Source organism: Rhinatrema bivittatum, chromosome 12 (assembly GCF_901001135.1).
Source record: "Rhinatrema bivittatum chromosome 12, aRhiBiv1.1, whole genome shotgun sequence".
NCBI classification, from domain to species: Eukaryota; Metazoa; Chordata; class Amphibia; order Gymnophiona; family Rhinatrematidae; genus Rhinatrema; species Rhinatrema bivittatum.
This window is the reverse complement of record NC_042626.1, coordinates 48605268-48628149: the sequence shown is the minus strand read 5'-3', so window position 1 is coordinate 48628149 and position 22882 is coordinate 48605268. Positions and strand designations below refer to the sequence as shown.

General features: G+C 46.7%; 1 protein-coding gene across 5 annotated transcripts in view; it reads right to left on the bottom strand.

Moving 5' to 3' along the window:
* Positions 1-8757: 8757 nt before the first annotated feature.
* The window catches only part of KANSL1 (KAT8 regulatory NSL complex subunit 1), a 128845-nt gene continuing 114720 nt past the window's right edge, over positions 8758-22882 (bottom strand). For all 5 annotated transcript variants that reach the window (XM_029572631.1, XM_029572630.1, XM_029572627.1 and 2 more), the window contains one exon: positions 8758-12379. In XM_029572631.1, coding sequence (XP_029428491.1) covers positions 12161-12379 — 219 coding nt within the window. In that variant the 3' untranslated portion in view covers positions 8758-12160. The remainder of the gene's footprint in view (positions 12380-22882) is intronic.

Sequence of the window (22882 nt, the reverse complement as noted above, 5' to 3'; positions counted from 1 at the left end):
TCCATCCTCTGTATGACGACTTCTCTTCAATCCCTAGGTTTTCTCATCAATCTCCTAAAATCCATTCCTCCTCAAGTAATAGATTTCATAGGTGCAGGCACAAAGTAAAAGGAAATGCTTCTATTTCAACAAAAGGCAAACAAATTATCCAAAATAATCCTGTTATATCAATTTGCATATAAGGGGTGACATCAGCAAACTTGGTGTTTTTTTGTCTTCATTGGCTGGGCAATGAGCATAACCACATTTGACTGGACTGGTCTGACTGGATGAAGAGGTGATTCTAAAAATTCACATATGGCTCTTGGATCGTCTGGCCCTGGGGAACATGTGACCACAATGGCCAATTCCACAGGTTGTGAGAAGGGCCTAGATATCAGACACAATGATCATGAAAGTCGATTATGGAGAAATTACTACTTACCTGATAATTTTCTTTCCTCTAAGGAAAGCAGGTCAATCCACACAAGTGGGTTATGCACCTCTACCAGCAGACGGAGTAAAACTGTGACTCACTAATGTCAGACATATAGCCTTGCCCTAACATCAGCCACCAGAATTCTCTGCAAAAGTTAAACTGTGGACAAACTGATTAGATTTGAACACGACTAGTAACGGTCAACCACTCACACTTCTAACCAAGTGAGAACATTGAGCTCAGAAAAAAGAATTAACATGCACTAACCATAAGGGCTGGTTATGGCACTTACTATTAGCAAACGAAGTTACAGAAATAACATTTCGTTGCCCAAACTAAGAGAGAAACTAAAAGCAAGTAGGCAGCCCAGGGCGGGTTGTGGTTTGGCCTGCCTTCCTTAGAGGAAAGTAAGTTATCAGGTAAGTAGTAATTTCTCCTTCCTCTGAACTCAGGCAGGCCAATCCACCCCGGTGGGATGTACCAAAGCTACTCCCGAAAAGGGTGGGAGGCTGCCTTCGGTCCCGTCAATATTGCACGCGCGAAGGCCACATTTCCTGGGCCTGCAGGTTGTTTGGAGAAAGTATGGAAGGAGGACCCTGTCGCTGCTCAGCAAATCGACGGGAGATAACAACCGAAGCTCCACCCACAATACCACCTGAGCCCTAGTGGAATGTGCCCTAACCTGTCTAGGTAATGGGACATTAGCATCCGTATAGGTGGCTGTGATTACTTCTTTTACCCAATGGGCAATAGTTGTCTGTGTCACCAATTCACCCTGTTTACCTCCCATGGAGCACAGATGATCAGACTTCCTGAAAGATTTAATAAATCTTCAAGTACCGCATCACATGCCACCTGATATCCAAGGCATGCAACAGAATCATGCTCATCTCTATCCCTCTCCAGCGGGGGTAGGGAAATAGTCTGATTCAAATGAAACTCTGAAACCACTTTCAGCAAAAAAGAAGGTACTGTTCTCAGCTGTACTGCCCACAAAGCAATTCATAGAAATGGCTCACAGCACAAACGTTTGCAGCTTACGGACCCCATCATGCTGAATAGATTGCTACGAGAAAAACTGTTTCAAAGTGAGCAGTCAAAAAGACAGACCATGCAGTGGCCTAAATGTGGGACTCACCAAAAAAGTCAAGACCAGATTAAGGTCACAAAGAGGCCCTTAACTCCCTTCAAAAACCTGGACACATCTGGATGAGAAGCAATGCTGCCCCATTGACTCGCCCTCTTTAGCGAGCGAGAGCTGCTACCTACATTTTTAGAGTGTTAAGGTCCAATCCTTTAAGGAAGCCTTAAGAACGTAAGAACATAAGAAATTGCCATGCTGGGTCAGACCAAGGGTCCATCAAGCCCAGCATCCTGTTTCCAACAGAGGCCAAAACCAGGCCACAAGAACCTGGCAATTACCCAAACACTAAGAAGATCCCATGCTACTGATGCAAATAGCAGTGGCTATTCCTTAAGTAAAATTGATTAATAGCCATTAATGGACTTCTCCTCCAAGAACTTATCCAAACCTTTTTTGAACCCAGCTACACTAACTGCACTAACCACTTCCTCTGGCAACAAATTCCAGAGCTTTATTGTGCGTTGAGTGAAAAAGAATTTTCTCCGATTAGTCTTAAATGTACTACTTGCTAACTTCATGGAATGCCCCCTAGTCCTTCTATTATTCGAAAGTGAAAGAGAGTCACATCTACTCGTTCAAGACCTCTCATGATCTTAAAGACCTCTATCATATCCCCCCTCAGCCGTCTCTTCTCCAAGCTGAACAGCCCTAACCTTTTCAGCCTTTCCTCATAGGGAAGCTGTTCCATCCCCTTTATCATTTTGGTTGTCCTTCTCTGTACCTTCTCCATCGCAACTATATCTTTTTTGAGATGCGGCAACCAGAATTGTACACAGTTCTAGTCCTTTCTGTAAATATTCCAACTTTGAGAGGATGAGAACCTATCTCCTTACACCAACTCTTGAGAACACTCTCCAAAATCTAACATAAGCTAGAGATGTAGAAAATTTCCTGGCCCAGAGCAAAGTGGAAATCACCACAGAATAACAACCATACTTCAACAATCAACCCCTCTCAAGGGCCAAACTGTAAGACAATACCGACTTGGATTGTCATGCAGAATGGGCCCCTTTTTTTTTTTAAACTACACACAACCTCAGTAGGGAGATGCATGTCCACCATCTGCTGGAGATGGAGAATATAAGAAAATAAGAAAATTGCTTTTTATCTGCTGTTTTCGTTCCTGGAATACCACAGATCAGTCCAGACAAGTGGATTTTGCATCCCAGCAGATAAGAGACAGAGAGAAAAAACCCCCAAAAACCTTTGAGACACTGCTACATAACAGAGTGACCTGCAGTCCTCAGTATTGAACTGTACACAAGCCAAGATGAACATCCAGCAACACTATTTGAACTCCCCCCTTCAAAAGCGAGCAGGAATCAGTTTGGACTACCTGATCCGGAGTTGTTATATCCAACAAGGAACTTGAAAAACTTCAGCCAAACAAGGTGAACCATATATCTGCACTATTTACAAATCAGATAACATCCGGGTTAAGGGGACGGGCTTCTGGACTGATCTTGGATATTCCAGGAATGAAAATTAGCAGGTAAGAACCAAATTTTCTTTTCCTGTTCATACCCTAAATCATTCCAGATAAGTGGGATATACCCAAGCTCTCCTTCACTGGGTGGGAACCTGAAAGATCAGCACACAACATACTTTCCCCAAAGGATGCCTCCTCCAGGGCTCACACATCCAAATTGGTAATGCTTGGTAAAAGTATGAAGAGAAGACCATGTCACTGCCCAAACAGATCTCGTGGAGATACAAACTGACACTCTGCCCAGGAAGCTGACTGCTCCCTAGTAGAATGCATATGAAACCCTTCCGGAACGGTTCGCTTACAGATATAAGCTGAGCAAATTGTCTGCCAAACAGAACAGTCTTCAGAGTCAGATCCTCCACAGAGGCTTGCATCAAAGGGAGGACCACAACAAACCCTTAAGACCAAATTAAGGCGCCAAGGTGGGCACATCCAATGAACCGGAGGACGCAAATGTTTTGCCCCTTTTAGAAAGTGAATCACATTTGGATGTGAAGTCAGTGGCGTCCCCTGAAATTTCCCTTGAAGACATCCCCAAAGCTGCTACCTGTACTTGAAGTGAATTGTAGGCCAGCTCTTTAGACAAACCTGTCTGAAAAAAGGCTACGATCTGAAAAACCTCCATACACCATGACTCAAAATACATTCCAAACCTGGACATAAGCCAGAGAAGTAGGTGGTCTCCTAGCCTATAGCAACGCAGAAATAACTGCTTCCGAATACTCTTTCAAAGAGCAATCGTCGCCTCTCAAAAGCTAAGCCGCGAGACAGAAGCAATCCGCCTGATCCAAGAAGATGGGTTGCTGGTGAAGCAACCCTTGCAGATGACCTAGTCTGATGGGGCCATCCATCAAGAGATGCATCAGATCAGCAAACCATGGACTTCGTGGTCATTCTGGCACTGCCAGCACCACCCTGGCCGGACGACGCTTTATGCATCTCAAGCCTCAACCCACAAGTGGCCAAGGAGGAAACACATACAGGAGAATGCCTGCTGGCCATGGGCAAACTAATGTGTTGATCCCTTCAGAACCTCTCTCCTCTGGCTGAAGAACCGGCTCCCCTTGGCATTGAGTCGCAAAGCCATCAGATCCAACTGAAGTGTGCCCCACCTGGCCAAATGAGTTCCATGGCCTCTGCAGATAACTCCCATTCCCTCAGAACTAAATGCTGCCTGCTGAGAAAATCCGCTTGCACATTGTCCATTCCGGCCACACGCAATGCTGCTATCCCTGCCAGGAACTGCTTCGCCCAGGTAAACAGTTCCTGAGTCTCCCCAGGACTCTTCGTCCCGCCCTACGGTTGATATATACCACAGTTTTGCATTATTGGAGAAAACTCTGTCGGTTCCCGCACCTGCGGAAGAAATAAAACCAACACCATGCGGACTGCTCTCATTTCCAACCGACTGATAGACCAGGATGCTTCCCTTACTGACCATTCCTTGAGCCTTTTGTCCTTGACAAACCATTCCCCAACCCTTGAGGTTGGCATCCATGGTCACTACCACCCAATTCGGAATCTCCAGTTCCATCCCTCTCTCCAGATTGGGATGCGACAGCCACTAAGAGACTGGAACTGGAACCCCCCTAAAGTGGCAGAAGAAGCTGAAACTTCTCAAACATCGGATTCCAAAGGGTCAAAAGCACCCTCTGATGAGGCCACTTTAAGCAAAAGCCCACAGCACCAACTCCAGCGTAAAAGCCATAGACCTCAAGACCTGCAAATAATCATAGACCCTGGGCACTGGAATCCAAAGCAGCCACCGCACCTGCAACTGCAGCTTGGTCATCCTCTCTGAGTAAGAAAGACCTTGCCCACTCGAGTATCTAACTTTACCAGGTTCTCTAACCAGCCCAGAGACTTCAACAAACTCATGACACGCTGAACTGAGCGATGACACTCCAACTCTGACTTTGCCCGAATGAGCCAATCGTCCAAGTATGGGTGAACCAGAATCTCTTCCCTCCTGAGCACTGCAACAACCACTGCCATGACCTTTGTGAACGTCTGTGGTGCCAACCACCAAGCCAAAGGGCAAAACTCAAAATTGATAATGTTCCCCCAGCACCATAACCTGCAGATACGTCTGATGTTCTGGACGTATGGGAATGTGCAGATCGGCGTTTTTAGATTTGACGGAAGCCTGATACTTTCCTGTGTGAACAGCTGCTATGACCGCTTGCACGTTTCTACAAGAAAATGCGGTATGCGCAGCACCGCACTGACCTTCTTCAGATCCAGAATGAGCCAGAAGGTACCCTCCTTCTTCAGAACTATGAAATAGACAGAGTACCTTCAGAGTCCCTGCTCCTGCAGGGGAACTGGTACTATGGCATAGAGACTTTGCAATCTCTGGGAAGTTTCTCGCACCACCTCCCACTTGACACAGGCTGTGCAGTGGGACCCTCCACGTATGCTTCTCTGACAGGACACGAAAATTCTAAGGCGTACACATCTCTTATCACCTCTAGCACCCATTGAGCTGTGGTGATCCTGGTCCACTCCTCGTAAAACAGGGTTAATCTCCCCCCGATAGCCTCAACTGAAGAGTGGACCAGCCTGGCCTTGTTGGGAGGCCTTACTTCCTCCGGCTCCTTAAACAGAATTATGTTGAGAAGGCCTACATGCTCCTTGAAAGGACTGCTGCCTTTCTGCTTGTCTTTGGGAGGAAGTTGAGGAGCTCCTTGCATCCCGAAAGCTTCTTATCCTCCGGCAACTTATTCCCCTTCGACTCTTCCAAGTGCTTCATTAATTGCTTGAGATCTTCGCCAAACAGCAGCTTTCCTTTGAAGGTAAGATTGCACAGCTGCGACTTGGACCTCACATCAGCTGACCAATTACACAGCCACAAAAGTCTCCACACTGAAACCACACAGACAATATTCCTGGCAGAAATCCTGACCAAATCGTACAGTGCATTTGTCACATAGGCAACCTCCACTTCCAAACAGGCTGCCTGTTTGGCCTCAGCCATAGATTCCAACTCCTCCTGCGCCTTCTGCACCCACTGCAGACAGGCCCACTGCATGAGACTACTACAGATTGCCGCTCGTAGACTCAAAGCAGAGACCTTAAACATCCTCTTCAATTGAATCTCTAATTTCCTATCTTGGCATCCTACAAGGCAGCCGAACCCGCCACTGGAATAGTCACCTTCTTGGTCACCACAGACTGAAGCATCCACCTTCAGCATTATTAAGATTTCCAGTGTCTCTTCAGGCAAAGGATACAATTTCACTATTGCCCTACTGATCTTCAGCCCTGCTTCTTTAGAGTCCCACTCTCGGGTCACCAGCTTCTTTACCTTCTTAGAAAAAGGAAAAGTTTTTGGAGGCTCCTGAAGTCCATCCAGGACCGGGTTCACTTCTTCATTGTCCGATTCTTCCTGCGCGACCTCAATCCCCAGCTCATCCAGAACCTGAGGAATAAGACTACGCAACTCCTCCTTTCGGAATAAGCAGACTACCCTAGGGTCATCCCCCCTCTGCCACAGGCAACTCCTCAGCCTCCGACTGACCCACCCCCATCTGGAACAGACACCATTTGATCATCAAATGGATCAACTGTCAGATCATTCACAGGATCCTCTTCCTTACTGGAATCCGTAGAGGACTCCTCTCTTGAAAACTTCCAAGGCCCAGGAGACACAGGATTCCCCCCCCAGACTTTCCTGGAGGCCTTCCTTCATACCTCTTAACCGGAAGTGAAGACTTCTGGGGCAGCTGCTGTGTACCTTCTACCCCCGCTTGGCTAAAAAGACACCTCCCGGCAACACAAGCGGTACACAGTGCACCTGCAGAGATGCAATCTATTCTCTCCGCAGGCCCAAAAAGCTTTCCCGTGGTCAGCAGCCTGCGCCATGCTGTCTCGTGCACTTGCTGCGTGGTACAGTCAGAACTGGCCCTCACACACTCGGCTTTCCCACCCCGGGCAAAGACGTGTGATCCCCAGCTCACCCTCCTGCATTGGCCCTCGTGGCCTCGATACCAGCAGAATGCTTTGTCACATCACGCTGCTGTTTTCCTGACTCTCAGCTGCAATACTATGCTTTTTTTTTTTTTAAAGATACAGACTCCAAGGAAAGAAAAAGGGAGGGTACTTCCCTGTGTCCACTGGCAGGCACCAGTGAGGGGACCACAGAAGAAGAAACCAGAACCCCTGGCTTTCAACCCTCTGGATGCTTTGGGTCAAGACTACCAGAAATAACCAACCCCCCTCTTGCCCAGCTCTACCAAAGCGATGGCCCACGAAGGCACCTAACACCTTGGGGAGCTAATCATTCCCTTTTCTTCTTTATTTTATATTTTTATTTTTTAAAACTCCAGATTGCAGGTTACACAACTCTACCATCTGCTAGAGATTGAGAAATACTGAGGACTGAATGTGGCACTGTTGGTTATGAAGCAGTATCTCAAAGTATTTTTCTCTGTCTCCAACTGCTGGTAGGGATGCAAAACTCACTTTCAGGACTGACCTGGGGCATGAACAGAAATGGCAGGCTGATGTCGGGGTAGGGCTATATGTCCATGACCTCAGCGAGTCAGCTTTACTCCATCTGCTGTTAGGAGTGCAGAACCCACTGGTATGAATTGGCCTTCCTGAGTGCAAAGGAAAGATATTTTCTTAGAAGATTTAAGACGTTTCTATGCCTGGTTTCAATTCAGCAGTCTTGAAAAATATTAAGGAAATACCAAAAGCAAATTTTTGAAGAAAAGTGATTTTTTTTTTTTTTTAAAGGAGACTTGCCAAAGAATAAGTCAAAGATATGATAGGAGAAAGGGGGAAAAACACCCAAGAACAATTCATGCCCATTCTCAAGAGCAGAAAGAAAAGGACTGAGGAGATTCACAGTTCCTGGCTGTGCAGGAAGGTCTGCCCCCACTCAGAAAGACCTGCTAGACTTTCTGAGCTCTGACGGAGCTTTTCAGTTTGCTGTTTTGCTGACATAACCCTACACTTACGTGGCTGATATTATCCTGCCTGTCCAGAGAAAGTATTTCTCTGCTTTGCAGATTATTTCCTATGAAATTAACTCCATGCCATCAAGAGATATTAAACCAATCCTGGTTTTGATTCATTGCACAGTGCAGCCTGATACTTTTTTTTGCCCTGTGGAAAAGGGTGTTAAAAATAAAACGAGGACCAGATCAAGAGACTCATAACATGAAACAGGTTAACCACCATGCAAATTCCTCAAGCACTGTGCTCCCTCCCTTTCATATCCTATACCACCCTGGCAAACAGCAGGAGCCAAGCAAGATGTTAGGAGAAGATGGAAACCGTTCAGAATAAACTGGGGGGGGGGGGGGGGGGATTTCAGGGTAGAGGGAAGAGATGAAAAATGCTATAGAAAAGGAGGGGGAAAATAAAAAAAGATGCACTTCAGCCACTACTTAAGTTACATGAAATGCTTGAAGGATTCTCTCTTTGAGGATCATTTGATGACCAGAAACTGGAAAATTAAAAGTGGGCTGCTATTGCTAGAAAAGAGACAGGATTTCCTTCCACAACAAAAGCAGGAGATCTGTAGTAAGTGAAAGCGGAGCCATAATCTAATCCTAGGCTTATTAGCAAAACCTAGCTGCAAAAATCCCTGCACAACATACTTCAAGGTCATTTTAACTCATATGCATCAGGAGACATGAAAATAACACTATAAAGAAAAAAAAGCAATACGCAAGATTTGTGTAACATTCTGGAACATTTTGTTTTTTTAATTTTTTTTTTTTTTTTTTTTTTTTTTAGCACATCTGTGCTTGCAACAGAATCAAGACATTAACAAAGATTAAACTTCTCCGAAGAAAAGCGCTTTTTTTTCTTTCTATACAACAAGGACAGTTACAGCTCTCGCCGCCTTCAGACAGCTCAAAGGAGGGAGAAAAAAAATAAGAGGAAATTATTTACAAAATACAGATTGTGTGTGTGTATTTTTTGTACAACGCTAAAAGGGTTATTCATAATTTTCAACTTCTTTAAATAGAAAAAAACAAGCAATTTTATGCATAGAATATGGTATGCATTTTATGAAAAGAAAATGACAGGACACCCCCCTTTTTTTTTCTTTTAAAGTATTTGCGTACAGGAAGCAAATAAAAGCAAAGAAATTTTTGAAACTTGTGAAAATAGTCCCCCTGACCATTATGCAGTTTAGCTACTATTTTTATATGATTATAAAATAAAATAAAAAAAAAATAGAAAAAACAAAAGCATGTTTCTTACTTTTATTCAGGGGGAGGGACGGGGTGAGAGGGGGCAGAGAGGAAAATCAGTCGTCTGTAAATGACAGGCACAATTGTTCACATCTGGAACAGAGGTGGTAGGAGCAGGAGCCAAAGAATACAGAAAAGCCAGATATGGGGCAAGCCACGCCTTGGATTTTAAAGAGTTCTCCCCACACCTCTTTGAAACAAGATCTGATTTGTAAACTGTGTCCTACGTGATGGGAAACTGCTCCCCACCCCCCACCCCCAAAAAATAAAAGAATTTGCAAAATATTTTTCCTCTCCCTTTTGCTACCAATTCATGCAAAAGTAAATGGACTTAAAACACAATGGTGAAAACAAGGAGATGAGACATACAAGGATGCTTTCTGCTGTTACCGGGCTGCAGTGGGGGCTGTCGGGCTCTTTGACTCAGGACGGACATTTGGCTCGGGGGGGGGGGGGGGGGGCATAGATGGGGGAATTCTGTCCCAGGGAGGACAGATGTGGTATCTGGGAAGAGCACCATTGTACTCTGACTTTAGAAATCCTCTTGCCCTGTCTCTCACTTTACTGGTTTCAAAACATGCAAAAAAAAAAAAAAATTCCAATTTTTTAATGTTATCCTATCCTGGAATCTCCAAACTAGCTCGGAATTATCACAGCTTAGGTTAACCATTTCCCTGCAAAAATTTAACTTTTTTCATTGGCTAAAAATCACTTTGCAAAATGCCTTTGGGCAAGCGGACATGGGTGCCCGTGGACAGAGAAAGCTTACTCCAGTTTACTGCAATATTACTACTCTGGTTTTACTGCATAGTGGCAATGGCTTGGAGTGGCAGCTGTTTTCTCCTTGCTCCTCCACCTTTGACATGGCAGCGGGCCGATATCATGGTTCTTCATTTTGGGCCAGTAATGCATGCAAGGTAGCTGGCAGTCACTCTCTTTTCTAGCCATTTCATGTTTTCATTGGCTTAGTTCCCACACTGCATGCTTGCCAAATTTATATCAGGTTTTAGGACATCAAGCCAGACATCTTTAAATTCATTTTTTTTTTTAAACTGAAAACAAATGGCAACTCAGCGTGGCAGAAATTTCATGATTAGGTGGCCACTGGTAACCATAACAGTCAGTAGCCACTAATTCTCATCTGTAAGCAGCCATCCAGCATCAAGCAGAAATCCAGCAGCCATGTGGTTAATGGCAAGCATAGCAACTTACTGGGCCACCAGGATTTAGCAAACGAACTTCAAGCTTCAGAGGGGCTAACAATTTTCCCGGTGGACTGCTAATGTACGTTTCCTTACTTGCCCAACTGTCAAATATTTTGACACAAAAGTGGTGCAGCCATTCCTCCCTACCATGTCCCTACTTGTCCCCAAAGAAGCCAGTCACTGGGTTAACCTCCAAAACACATGACAAAAACAAAACCAGAACTTCAGATCAATAAACTGAGCCGACATTAACAGAGGCCTCAGAGCAGCTGCCTCCTCATCTCTCCTCAGCATGTGAAGCCTGTTCTACCTTCTGGCAGCGCCATGCACTACTAATCAGCCACTTCAGAAACAGTTTAGGACTCTCACAATCCAGCTCCTAGGGTGCAAGATTTGCTCCAGCCACCCTACACCCTCCCGAGTACAGACACGAACAAAAAACTGAAGGAAACAAAGTTTTCTGCTTGCATCAGCCTCAGGTCGTCTGCTTGGATAATCTTCCTCAGTCGAGCTGTCATTAAGGGCTGGATACACTAAGCTTTCTCCCATTTTCGTCTCTCTGTATATACACTCCCCACCCTGGCTTTGCCCTCTCCTGGGCCACTTCCCGCAGCTGGACGATTATGTTTCAGTGCAAGGAAAAGTAACCTGAGCAGACCAGTAGAGTGTGTGTGTGAGTGTGAGTGTGTGTGTGGGAGAGGATCCTAGCAGCCCAGGAAAAAAAGCATCACATCAGGTTGCCCTGCACGGGGCAAGAGAAGCAGCTGATGCCCTCTCCTGTCACCCTGTGCAAGACGCAGCTTCGCAGCACGAAAGCCAATTCTATAAATCAACATGGATTAAAAAAATAAAAATCACAGGGTCTCTTTTAGCATGAAGGATCTTCTTGTCAAATAAAATGAACTTTATGGAAAAGAAAAGAAGAAAGGACTATCCAAACACAAAAAACGGGTAGCAAACCCCAAGTGCTATGAGAAGGCAGAGTGTGGTGCATTTGGTTAAGTGGGGGAGAAGGCCTTCCTCACGCTGCACCACAAAGGGCAGGACAGCAGGAGATGGGCGAGGGGGCAGCCTGTTTCACCATTTCTTTGACTCCACTTTTAATTCATTCTCCTCGCACCCCTGCTTCCCAAGGTGACCCGATAGTTCCCTACAGCCCCCTCCCCTCCCCCTTTACATTGTCATCATAGAAAACGAGGAGGGGGGAGGGGGGGGCACGCAGAAAAGGGATCGGTTCCCAAAGCCCTAAAAGCAGGGGTGGCCAACTGCGGCCCCCGAGAGCCACCAGCAGGCCGGGTTTTCAGGGAAGAAAGCCACATGCACTGCCTCCCACTGCGTGCAACCCTCTCTCCTGGCACTGGAGCCTGCTGCTGGCTCTCCAGGAGCGGAGGCAGCCACCCCTGCACTGAAGCCTGCCATGGACAAGGAAGGGAAGTAGGCAGGCACCCCCGCAACCTTGCAGTGGGGATAGAATTTCGTGAGGTTTTTACTCTCAAATTTTATATTTCACTTTTTTCTTTTTTTTTTTTTTTGCAGCCAAAAAAAAAAAAAACCCAAACAAAAAAAGTCTCTAAACTCCTTAAATTCACTAAAAACTGTGAACATTTTTCCCCCAGAGTGATGTTTGAATATCAAACGAGATTAGTTTCTGAAGCGTTAATGCCAATAGATTTTTCCTGGGTTTTTCTTCTTCTATCTGTGTGCCGGCTTCGGGGTGCTGGGGGTCCTGCTCTTGGGGTCGGTGGGGTTGGGCGATCCGGGCGAGCTCTCCGTCCCATCCTTGGAGCTCTTGCTGCTGGAGGAGCGGCGGGGCCACCGCACAGACCGCTCCAAGGGGTCGCAGGGCTCCTCGCTGTGGGTCTTGGGGTCGAAGGTCAGTGGGAAGTGCCGTCTCTCCCAGGGCTGCACAGTCTATACAGAAAACAGGGGTGGGGGGAACAGAACAGTTTTATTCACCTCGCCATGCAGGTGTTTCTTCCCTCGTTAACCATCTCCCTCCCTTTCACTACAGAAACACAGAATATGTAGGCAGATACAGTAGCTATAGAAAATCTTCACCCCCTTGAACATTTTTCATATTTTGTCAAGATGCATCAGATTTGCATGCATTTAAATGTTTTTTTCTGCTCCTCAACACACTATACTCCATATCTTCTAGGGTTAAAAATGTTTCTTGGACAAAAAAAAAAAAAAAAAAATCCAATTGTTTCCAACAGTGGCTAAGCCAGGTCACAAGTACCTGGAAGGATTCCAAAGAATACACCGAATGCTTTTTGCTCAGAACCTAGGATAAGAAGTGGCTTTCCTTTTCTGGCAGGAACTTGCCCAAACCGTTTTCACATCCAGCTATGCTAGCTACCGAGGCACATCCTCCTACAAATTCTACAGTTCAATTGTGCGATGGGTGAAAAACTCTCTCCAATTTGTTTTAAAAGTGCTATTCCCTGTATGTACCAGGATCAGTGCAGACAGTGGGGTTATTCCCCCTTCCAGCAGATGGCGTCAGAGAGAACTTTGAAGGATGCTTCCTTATAAGGGAGTGCACCCTCTACTAATCCTCAGTATTCGCTGGACTCCAGCAGATGACAGTGGTGGCTTTCGTTCCCACTGAGATGACTAGAAAGCTATTTTAGGAATTTTCTCTATTTTCCTCAGCTTTCCTTTCTTTTGGATGGATCAAGTCTAATTAAAAAAAAAAAAATCTTTGAATTTTGAATTTTCTGAGGGAATTATTTGGAGAGCTTTCCTGTAGCCTCCGCTCCTGTTTTAGTGGGAGCATTCTATAGCTTGCAGGCAGTACTATTTGCAGCTCTCCCCACCCCTCCCATCTCTGTTGTCGGGGTAAGTTTGTTTTTATTTCCTTTTGACAGGTTATTTCCTCTCTTCCTCTCTCCGGGGTGCAAGTCGGTGGTGCAGACCTCTCCCCCTGTGGCTGCTATCAGACCCGCTGCCCCTGAGATACCGTTTTACCTCGGGGCAGCCGGCACAGAGAGGCGTTACGCCTCTGTGTCCATCTGTGGGTCGCTGAAGGATAGAAAGAGAGCAGGACTAAAGCGGAGGCTATTACCCGCTTCTTACAGCCACGGTCCTGGTGAGCGTGAGGAAGAACAGGCTGAAGCGGAGGTTTTTCCCGCTTCCCGCAGCTTTAAACCTTGTCTGTTTCTCGCGTTAAGAACAACTGGTTCCCTCGCGGCTCCGTTGGGGTTCCCCCGCGGCTCCATCGGGGTTCCCCATGCCTGGTTCGTCCAGGTGCTGCGCTTGTGGAGAGCCCGGGTTGAGGCTCTCCCTTGAGGGGATTTGCACAGCTTGCCTCCCTGGTGGGGAGGGACCCTCTCAACCGCCACTCTGGTTCTCGTCTTCTGGCGCGCCTCGACGCTCAGGGGCCAGCCCCGATCCTGCTTACCGCGGGAACGGCGGCCATTTTGTCTCCAGACTCGGCTGCTCCGGTGCTAACAGGAGAAGAGCAGGATGCTCCTTTTTCATCTCAGCTGCCGGTTTTGACACCCGTTTCACCTCTGGAGCCTTTTCCTCCGTCAGGGGATCTTCCCACTCTTCCTCCATTGGGGCCACCTCCGTTTTCCACGGATTTTGTTCTCCTGCTTCACAATGCTTACCTGGCCAGAATGGGCCAGCACCAGGAATTTTTTGCGGGACCTCCTCCTCCTAAGGTACCCAGAATGGCTGATTCCACTGAGGTCTTGGGAAATGCCCAGACCGTGGGGAGTGCCCAAGGGTCAGCGGTCCCAGGACCAGGGGTACCTCCGACCACCTCAAGCGCTCCGAGGGTTCGTTTGGTACACCCCTCTGCGGGGGGGGAGGGTTGTTGTCTGTTCCTCAGTAGGACCCGGATCCGGATGAACCTTCAACTACGGCTCAATTGGAAGGGGATGATCCTAGAGTTCTGCGGATCTTCCAGAGGGATGAGCTGGACCCCCTCATTCCACATATCCTACAGGAATTGGACATTGAGGCCCCTTAGGACCCACCTCAGCCTAATCCACCAGCAAAGAAAGGACCACCTTCTGGCTGGTCTACGTCTGCCGTGTAGGACCTTTCCTTTCCATCCCATTTTCCTTCAACTGTTATCCAGGGAATGGGATTCTCCGGAGACCTACTTCAAGGTCGGCAGAGCCATGGATAAGTTATATCCTCTCCCGGATGATTTCCTGGAGCTTCTTAAGGTTCCCAAAGTAGATGCTGAGTAACGGGTGGTGCAGTCTTGCGAGATCTTCAAGATCGAAAGCTGGAAGTTTATCTTGAGTTTGAGGTGTCTGCCCTGGGGGTCCGGGCGGCCATTTGTAGTTCCTTCGCTCAGCATGCAGGCCTCCGCTGGCTTCAACAGCTGCTCAGCTCCCAGGAGTTGCCTCCTTCAGGCAGACCACCTGGAGGCCGTCATAGCACATGGAGCAGATGCTCTATATGACATTCTGAGAATATTGGCCAGATCTATGGTTTCTGCAGTCTGGGCTAGACGCCTCCTCTGGCTTCGCAACTGGTCGGCGGATTCTTCTTCCAAGTCGCAGCTGGGATCCCTACCCTTCAAGGGCAAGCTACTCTTTGGGGAGGATCTGGACCAGATTTATCAAGTCCCTCGGAGAGAATAAGGTACACAAACTGCCAGAGGATCGCCCTCGTTCTTCTAGGTCTTTTAATTCCACTAGAAGCCGATTCAGGAATCAACGTCGTTTCTGCCAGGCAAGGACTGCAGCTCCTTGTCAGCCGTCCTCTCAATCTCAATCCTGGACTCAGTCCTTTCGTGCCCGAAGACAGCCCCCGCTCTGGTCCGGCCAAGGGCCATCCTCCAAGTCTTCACAATGAAGCTATGCCGGCCCACTCCACGATCCCCAGGATAGGGGGACGTCTCTCCCTTTTCTACAAGAAGTGGGTCAACATCACGTCAGATCAGTGGGTCCTGGATATTCTAAGACTCGGCTACGTGTTAGAATTTACTCGGCTGCTAAGAGACATGTTCCTCTTCTCTCCATGTGGCCCAGTCCAGAAACAACTCATAGTCCAGACACTGGACAGGCTTCTGGCTCTCTGAGCGATTTGTCCAGTCCCCCCCCCCTGGAAGTAGGCCGGGGACATTATTCGGTATACTTCGTAGTTCCCAAGAAGGAAGGTTCCTTCTGCCCGATCTTGGATCTCAAGATGGTCAAACAGGGCCCTCAAGATTCCTCTCTTTCGGATGGAAGCCTTGCGCTCCGTGATAGCGGCGGTACACTCCGGAGAATTTTTGGCCTCCCTGGATATGATGGAAGCTTATCTACACATTCCCATCCTCTAAGCGCATCAGCGTTTTCTGCGATTCAAGATTCTGGGACAGCATTTCCAGTTCCAGGCTCTACCTTTTGGTCTTGCGACCGCTCCTCGAACCTTCATGAAGGTGATGATAGTAGCAGCTGCCGCTCTCCGGAGGGAGGGAGTCTGTGCACCCATACCTGGACGACTGGCTCATTCGGGCAAAGTCCTCAGCCCAGTGCCACCGGGCGGTCGACAAGGTATGGATGCTTCTTCACTCCCTCGGTTGGGTGGTCAGCTTCGCCAAGAGCAGCCTTTCTCCATCTCAGTCTCTGGACTTCCTGGGGGCGCATTTCAACAACACTGGGCAAGGTGTCTCTGCCCCCTGACAGGGCTCATACACTCATAGCTCAGATACAGTGATTCATCGGTCTCTCGCTTCCAATGGCGTGGGATTACCTCCAGACAGTGGTGTCTCAGGACTTCCAAGCCATCATTCCTCTCCCGCAAGGAGCCAAGGACAGTCTCTCGTGGTGGTTCAACCTATCTCATCTTCTCCAGGGTGTTCCTTTGGACATCCCGAAATGGGTAATCGTCACGACGGATGCCAGTCTCTCTGGCTGGGGAGCGGTGTGTCAGATGAGTTCGGCGCAAGGGAAGTGGACGCCGTCCCAAGCAACTTGGCCGATCAATCGCTTGGAGACCAGAGCAGTGCGTCTGGCATTGAAATGCTTCCTACCTCTCGTCCATCATCGCGCAGTCCGAATACTCTCAGACAATGCAACCACCTTGGCCTAAATCAATCGCCAAGGGGGCACGAGGAGCCGGCATGTCTCTTGGAAGACAGACAGGTTGATGGCGTGGGCGGAGACTCATCTCTCCCGCCTAGCGGCTTCCCACATCGCAAGCTTAGACAACGTTCAAGCCGACTTTCTCAGTCGTCAACATCTAGATCCCGGAGAGTGGGAATTCTCAGAGGAGGCAGTGAATCTCCTGTTCCACAGATGGGGGGACCCCTATCTGAATCTAATGGCAACCTCTTGGAATGCCAAGGCAGCTCAGTTCTTCAGTCGCAGAAGAGAGTACGGCGCAGAGGGAGTGGATGCCTTAGACCTCCTCTACGTGTTTCCCCCTTGGCCTCTGGTGGACAAGGTGCTCCGAAGAATAGAGTCCCACCAGGGTCCGGTAATGCTGGTGGCGCCGGAATGGCCCCGTCGTCCAGGGTTTGCAGACTTGATCAACCTCGAGGTGGACGGACCTCTTCGTCTGGGTCACCTTCCACGCTTGCTGCATCAGGGTCCGGTATTTTTCGCCCAGGCCGATCGCTTCTGTCTTGTGGCCTGGCTTTTGAGAGGCGCAGGCTGAGACGGCATGGATACCCAGAGGCCGTTATCTCGACCCTCCTCAAGGCTAGAAAGACATCTACCTCCATCTCCTATATCAGGGTATGGAAAGTTTGAGAACTGGTGTGCCTCCATACCTGTGTCGCCACGGACCGCCTCGGTGGCTCAGATCTTTTCTTCAACAGGGACTGGACAAGGGTCTGGCCTACAACTCGCTGAGAGTGCAAGCCTTTGCCCTAGGCTCTCTACTTCATCAACGAGAGGGAACTTCCCTCTCCTCTCACCCAGATATCATCCGATTCCTCAGCAGAGTGAAGCACGTGAAACCCCCAGTCCATGCTCTTTATCCTTCGTGAAGTCTCAATCTCGTTCTCCAAATCTTGGTCGGTCCACCCTGTGAACCCATGCGTTCCGTGACCCTCAAGGATATCACTCAAGACGGTTTTCCTGGTAGCTATCTATTCTGCCCGCAGAATCTCGGAGCTTCAAGCACTCTCATGCAGAGAGCCCTACATTCGTTTTACGGATTCGGGAGTTTCCTTGCGCACTGTGCCTGCTTTTCTGCCCAAGGTGGTTTCCAAATTCCACTTGAATCAGATGGTAGAGCTTCCGTCCTTCTCAGAGGACGCATCAGCAGATCTACGCAAGCTAGATGTCAAGCGTATCCTCATTCGCTATCTGGAAGTCACTAATGATTTTCGCTTGTCGGACCATCTTTTTGTTCTCTGGCATGGTCCGAGGAAGGGGGCCAAGGCGTCGAAAACTACCATTGCTCGCTGGCTGAAGGAGGCTATCTCGGTGGCCTACATTGGAGCGGGTCGACAACCTCCGGCAGATGTCAAGGCCCATTCTCTTCCTGCTCAGGCTGCTTCCTGGGCGGAGATGCAAATCGGTCTCGTTCCAGGAGATTTGTGGAGCGGCAACTTGGAAATCATTACATAACCTTTGCTCGTCATTATCGTCTACACATACGGTCACCTACTTTTGGCTCTAGGGTCATTCGAGCAGGGCTTTCCGGGGCCCACCCTACGTAAGGAAGCTTTGGTACATCCCACTGTTTGGACTGATCCTGGTACGTACAGGGAAAAGAAAATTATTCCTTACCTCCTAATTTTCGTTCCTGTAGTACCAAGGATCAGTCCAGACGCCCTCCCTGACTGTTTATTGGGTTTGCAATTGCCTCTCTGCTCAAATTGTTCTTCAGTGCCTTTTTTCCTTTGGCTGGTTAATGGTTCATTCTGCAAGTTTGTTGTTTGACACTGTTTGTGCCTTTTGCACACTGTTATTTGTTACTTAATTCTATTGTTCTTGATCCATCCTGATTTTCCTCTTTGCTTTGATATACTCCATATTGAGGATTAGTAGAGGGTGCACTACCTTATAAGGAAGCATCCTTCAAAGTTCTATTTGACTCCATCTGCTGGAAAGGGGAGATAACCCACTGTCTGGACTGATCCTTGGTACTACAGGAACAAAAATTAGCAGGTAAGGAATAATTTTCTTTTAGCTTCATGGAATACCCCTAAACCTAGTCCTGTTGGAAAGGGTAAATAACCATTCCTTATTTACCTGTTCCACCCAACTCATGATTTTATAAACCTCTATCATAGCTTCCCCCGGCCGTCTTCTCCAAGCTAGAGTCCCAACCTCTTTAGGCTTTCCTTGTAGGGGAATCATTCCATCCCCTTCATCATTTTGGATGCCCTTCTCTATACTTTTTCTAGTTCCACTATATGTTTTTGTTGAAAGAATGGAGGGATGATCAGTATCAGATAGACACTGCAGGAAGACTGCCGAATTCTGGGGGGTAGCCTTAGAAAGTAGTCTCTTGGTAGAAACTTATGGATCTCAGGTTCTAAGGCATGCACATTTGCAGTTTAAAACACTTTCAATCATATGCTCAAACCCAACCTGTAATTTTCTTAAATTTCACTGCAATGGTGACATTGTGTTTCTATGCAACTTATATACCCATGTAAACATTTTTTTTTGAAGTGAAAGTGATCCCATACCAATGATCTTGAAAATATTGGGTTTGTTGAAAACACTTAAGAATATAAGAAATTGCCATGCTGGGATAGACCAAGGGTCCATCAAGCCCAGCATCCTGTTTCCAACAGTGGCCAAACCAGACCTCAAGAACCTGGCAATTATCCAAACACTCAGAAGATCCCATGCTACTGATGTAATTAACAGCAGTGGCTATTCCCTAAGTAAACTTGATTAATAGCCATTAATGGACTTCTTCTCCAAGAACTTATCCAAACCTTTTTTGAACCCAGCTACACTAACTGCACTTTGCCAACTAAAACCTTTTTTGGCTGAATAAAGATGTTAAACATAAAACCTTTTTTTGGACTTTACAGCTCTGTGTATAGAGCGTCATCTATGTTTATAAGTTCACTGGATAGGGAGCCTACCGTGCCGAGAGCCGAGGGCGAGGAGCAGGAGAGAGAGTGACACCAGGAAGGAGCCGCGAGGGATTGAGCTCCGCCCCCCCCCCCGACGTCTGCGGGAGCCGCTGTGGGTATAAAAAGACACCACAGCGGCGCGCAGCCGCCGGCGCGCCAAAGGGGCGCGTTTTTGCCTTGAAAGAGGAACCAGCAAATGGGGAGAAAGAGGAAAATTAAGACCTCCACGCCGACGTCGAAGGAAGTCCGAGGACCCATGGATGCCCACCTTCAGCGGAGGGTGAGTCATAACATGAGAGAATTGGCTACTGAGATATCTTTTACATCTGGGGATTCCGGAACCTCTCCTCCTCAAAACCAAACATCCTTTTCACCCTTGGTGGAAGGAGAGCCCAATGAAGTGAAATTGGACTCTTCTGATGTGGCAATTCAATCGGCTAAACCACCAAGGGAGGATAATCCGGTCCAGTCTATGTTTATGGGAGCAGTTGGAGGTGTAATAACTGCAAAAGAGGGTACTGTTAACCCCTCCCCTATTTTAGATCTGAACATACCTGAACCGGAAAATATTTCCTTGACTGATATTTGGAGGGCAGTAACCAACATGGACAGGAGATTAGTCCAGTCCATGAATCAAGCCACTTTATTCGCTACAGATACTAAGAAAGCCCTGGAGGAACATGAAAAGAGACTGCAAGCCATAGAGGCATCTAATGTGATAACATCTACACAGGTTGCCACTATTCAGGCATCAGGATCAGCATTTATTAAAGATACAGTAATGATATATAGGCAGTTGGAAAATGTGGAAAATGTATTAAGAAAAAAGAATCTTAGAATATTGAACTTTCCTATAACTAGATTGTTATCCGCAAATGAATTGTTTAAGAAATACTCAAAAGAAATTTTGGGTATTTCTGAAGAAATAATTCTAACTTGTACTATGTATCTAATGTGAAAAAAAAATACACAAAAAGATGGTGATATGGATGTACTCCAACCGGATAGCCCAAATTTGACATCTTTTTTAGAGGCATCGGTGGATAACATCCAATCAAGATCTACATTAGTAGTTGTATTTGCATTAGAGAGTCATAAGAACTTGGTTCTCCAGAAGTATTTCCTTAACAAAAACTATGTTTTTTGTGGACAAACATTGCAAATGTTTCCTGATGTGTCTAGGGTAACCCAACACAAAAGGAAACAATTTCTGTTAATGAAACAGAGGGTTTTGGCCCTAGGGGCCACCTTTTTTCTAAAATATCCATGTAAGTGCATGATTTCCTATCAAAGGAATAAGTTTATTTTCGTGGACCCAGGGCATTTAGAAACTTTTCTTCAAGATAAAAGTGGCTGAGAGGATTAAAGCCCTTATTTAGGAGTTAAAAGTTTGGTATAATGGAATAGATTTTTCTCTCAAGTTTATGGAATTTTCATAATTTCTATAATTTCCTTAAAATAATTCTAGAAGAAAGGCTCACCAACGATTATGGGGTCTGTATGTGTTAGTTACAAAAATTTATTTTTTTTTTCTTAATGGTTGAAGTGCATGGAATTATGTATTACGTTTGTAACACTATTTTCCTTTTCTTATTACATGTAAATGTTTTTTGAGAAAATTAATAAATTATAAAAAAATAAATAAATAAGTTCACTGGATTAACACATTTATTGCTGGGAGTCTGAAAAGCAACAATTCAGATATTACAGACTAATGCAGCAAGATTACTTTATGGTAAGAGTCGCTATGAGAGTGCTAAGTCACTACATTGATTATACTACATTGATTACCAGTGGTTGAACGTGTAAAATTTAAATTAGTAACAGTATTCAAAAGCACGTGAAGCAGAGTATGTACAGAAGAAGTTAAAATGGTATGTTCCAGGGTGAGCACTACGGTCTTCTCAGGGTCATCAACTGGAAGTTGTAAATATGGTTAAAAGTCAGTGTACTGCAAAAAGAGCTCTTACCATGATGGCACCTAATCTCTGGAATAAGCTACCAATTTCTATTAGAGCCGAACGAAGGGGTGTTTTGTTTTTTTTTTATTTCCAGGTCTTGATATTGTTAAGGAGATATGGACTGGGTCGGTTTTATGAAAAGTTTATTTTATTTTAGTTACTTTTAAATTTTTTATGTATTTCTTAGGTGAGGCAGGTTTCAGACACAGCAGGGTGAGCTGGAATGAGAAGGGATGAGAGAACGTTCTGGATGTTTGTGCAACCCATGCCATATATGTAGTATGTATTGTGCATGTAATGGCTGTAGTAAATTGGTTAGTGTAGTTTTACTAGCTGGTTTTGTTTTTTTATATGTATGTTTACTACTGTAAACCACCTTGGTGGCTTTGGCTGATTTGGTGAGCCCAGCCTCCCACATCGCAGTAAAAGAATGTCAGAGCAGACTTTCTAAGCAGGGAGAGTCTGGACCTAGGAGAGTGGGCATTGTCGGCCAACGCCTTTCAGCTGGTAGTAGATCGCTGGGGTCTCCCGCCCTTCAACCTGCTGGCTACATTTCACAATGCGAAGGTTCCCAGATTCTTCAGTCGCAGAAAAGATCAGTTGATCTTGGGATTTGATACTCTCGTTCAGACCTAGCCGGAAGAGGAGCTGCTATACGCCTTCCCACCGTGGCCCTTCCTGGGCAGGGTCATTCACAGAATCAAGTGCCACAGGAAATTAGTCCTACTAGTAGCTCCAGAATGGCCCAGGTGAATGTGGTATACGGACATGCGGAGACCCCCTGGGGAGACCCCCCTGTGCCTCCCACCGCACTGGGACCTGCTACAACAGGCACCAGTCCTTCACAATTCTGTCTTATGGTCTGGCCCTTGAGAGGGTTCGCCTGATGTAGTGAGGATACTCAGCGACAGTAATTGTCACCTTACTCCGGGTGTGGAAGTTATCTATGTCCCTAGCGTATGTGTGGGTCTGGAGAGTTTTAGAGGCTTGGTGTGAGGAACACAGTGTTTTACTTTGAATGGTCAAAATCCCACTAAGTCTGGAATTTTTGCAGGACGACTTGAATAAAGGATTGACCCTTAACTCCTTGAAGGTCCAGGAAGCGGTTCTCGTCTATTTCAGGGGAGAGATAAATGGAACCCGCCTGTCTGCTCATCCGGACTTGGCTTGTTTTCTGAAAGGGGTGAAGCACCTCTGGCCACTCCTACGGTGGTCGGTTCCCTTGTAGAATCTTAATCTAGTATTAGAATCTTTGGCAGGGCCTTCCTTTCCGCCGCTGCGCAGTCTTTCCTTGCGTTTATTAACCCTGAAAACGGTGCTCCTGGTGGCTATATGCTTGGCATGTCGTATCTCTGAACTACAGGCATTGTCGTGTCAGGCACCGTTCCTCCGGATGACTTCAGGAGCGTTACAGCTTCTTACCGCTCCATCCTTCTTGCCCAAGGTAGTCTTGGAGTT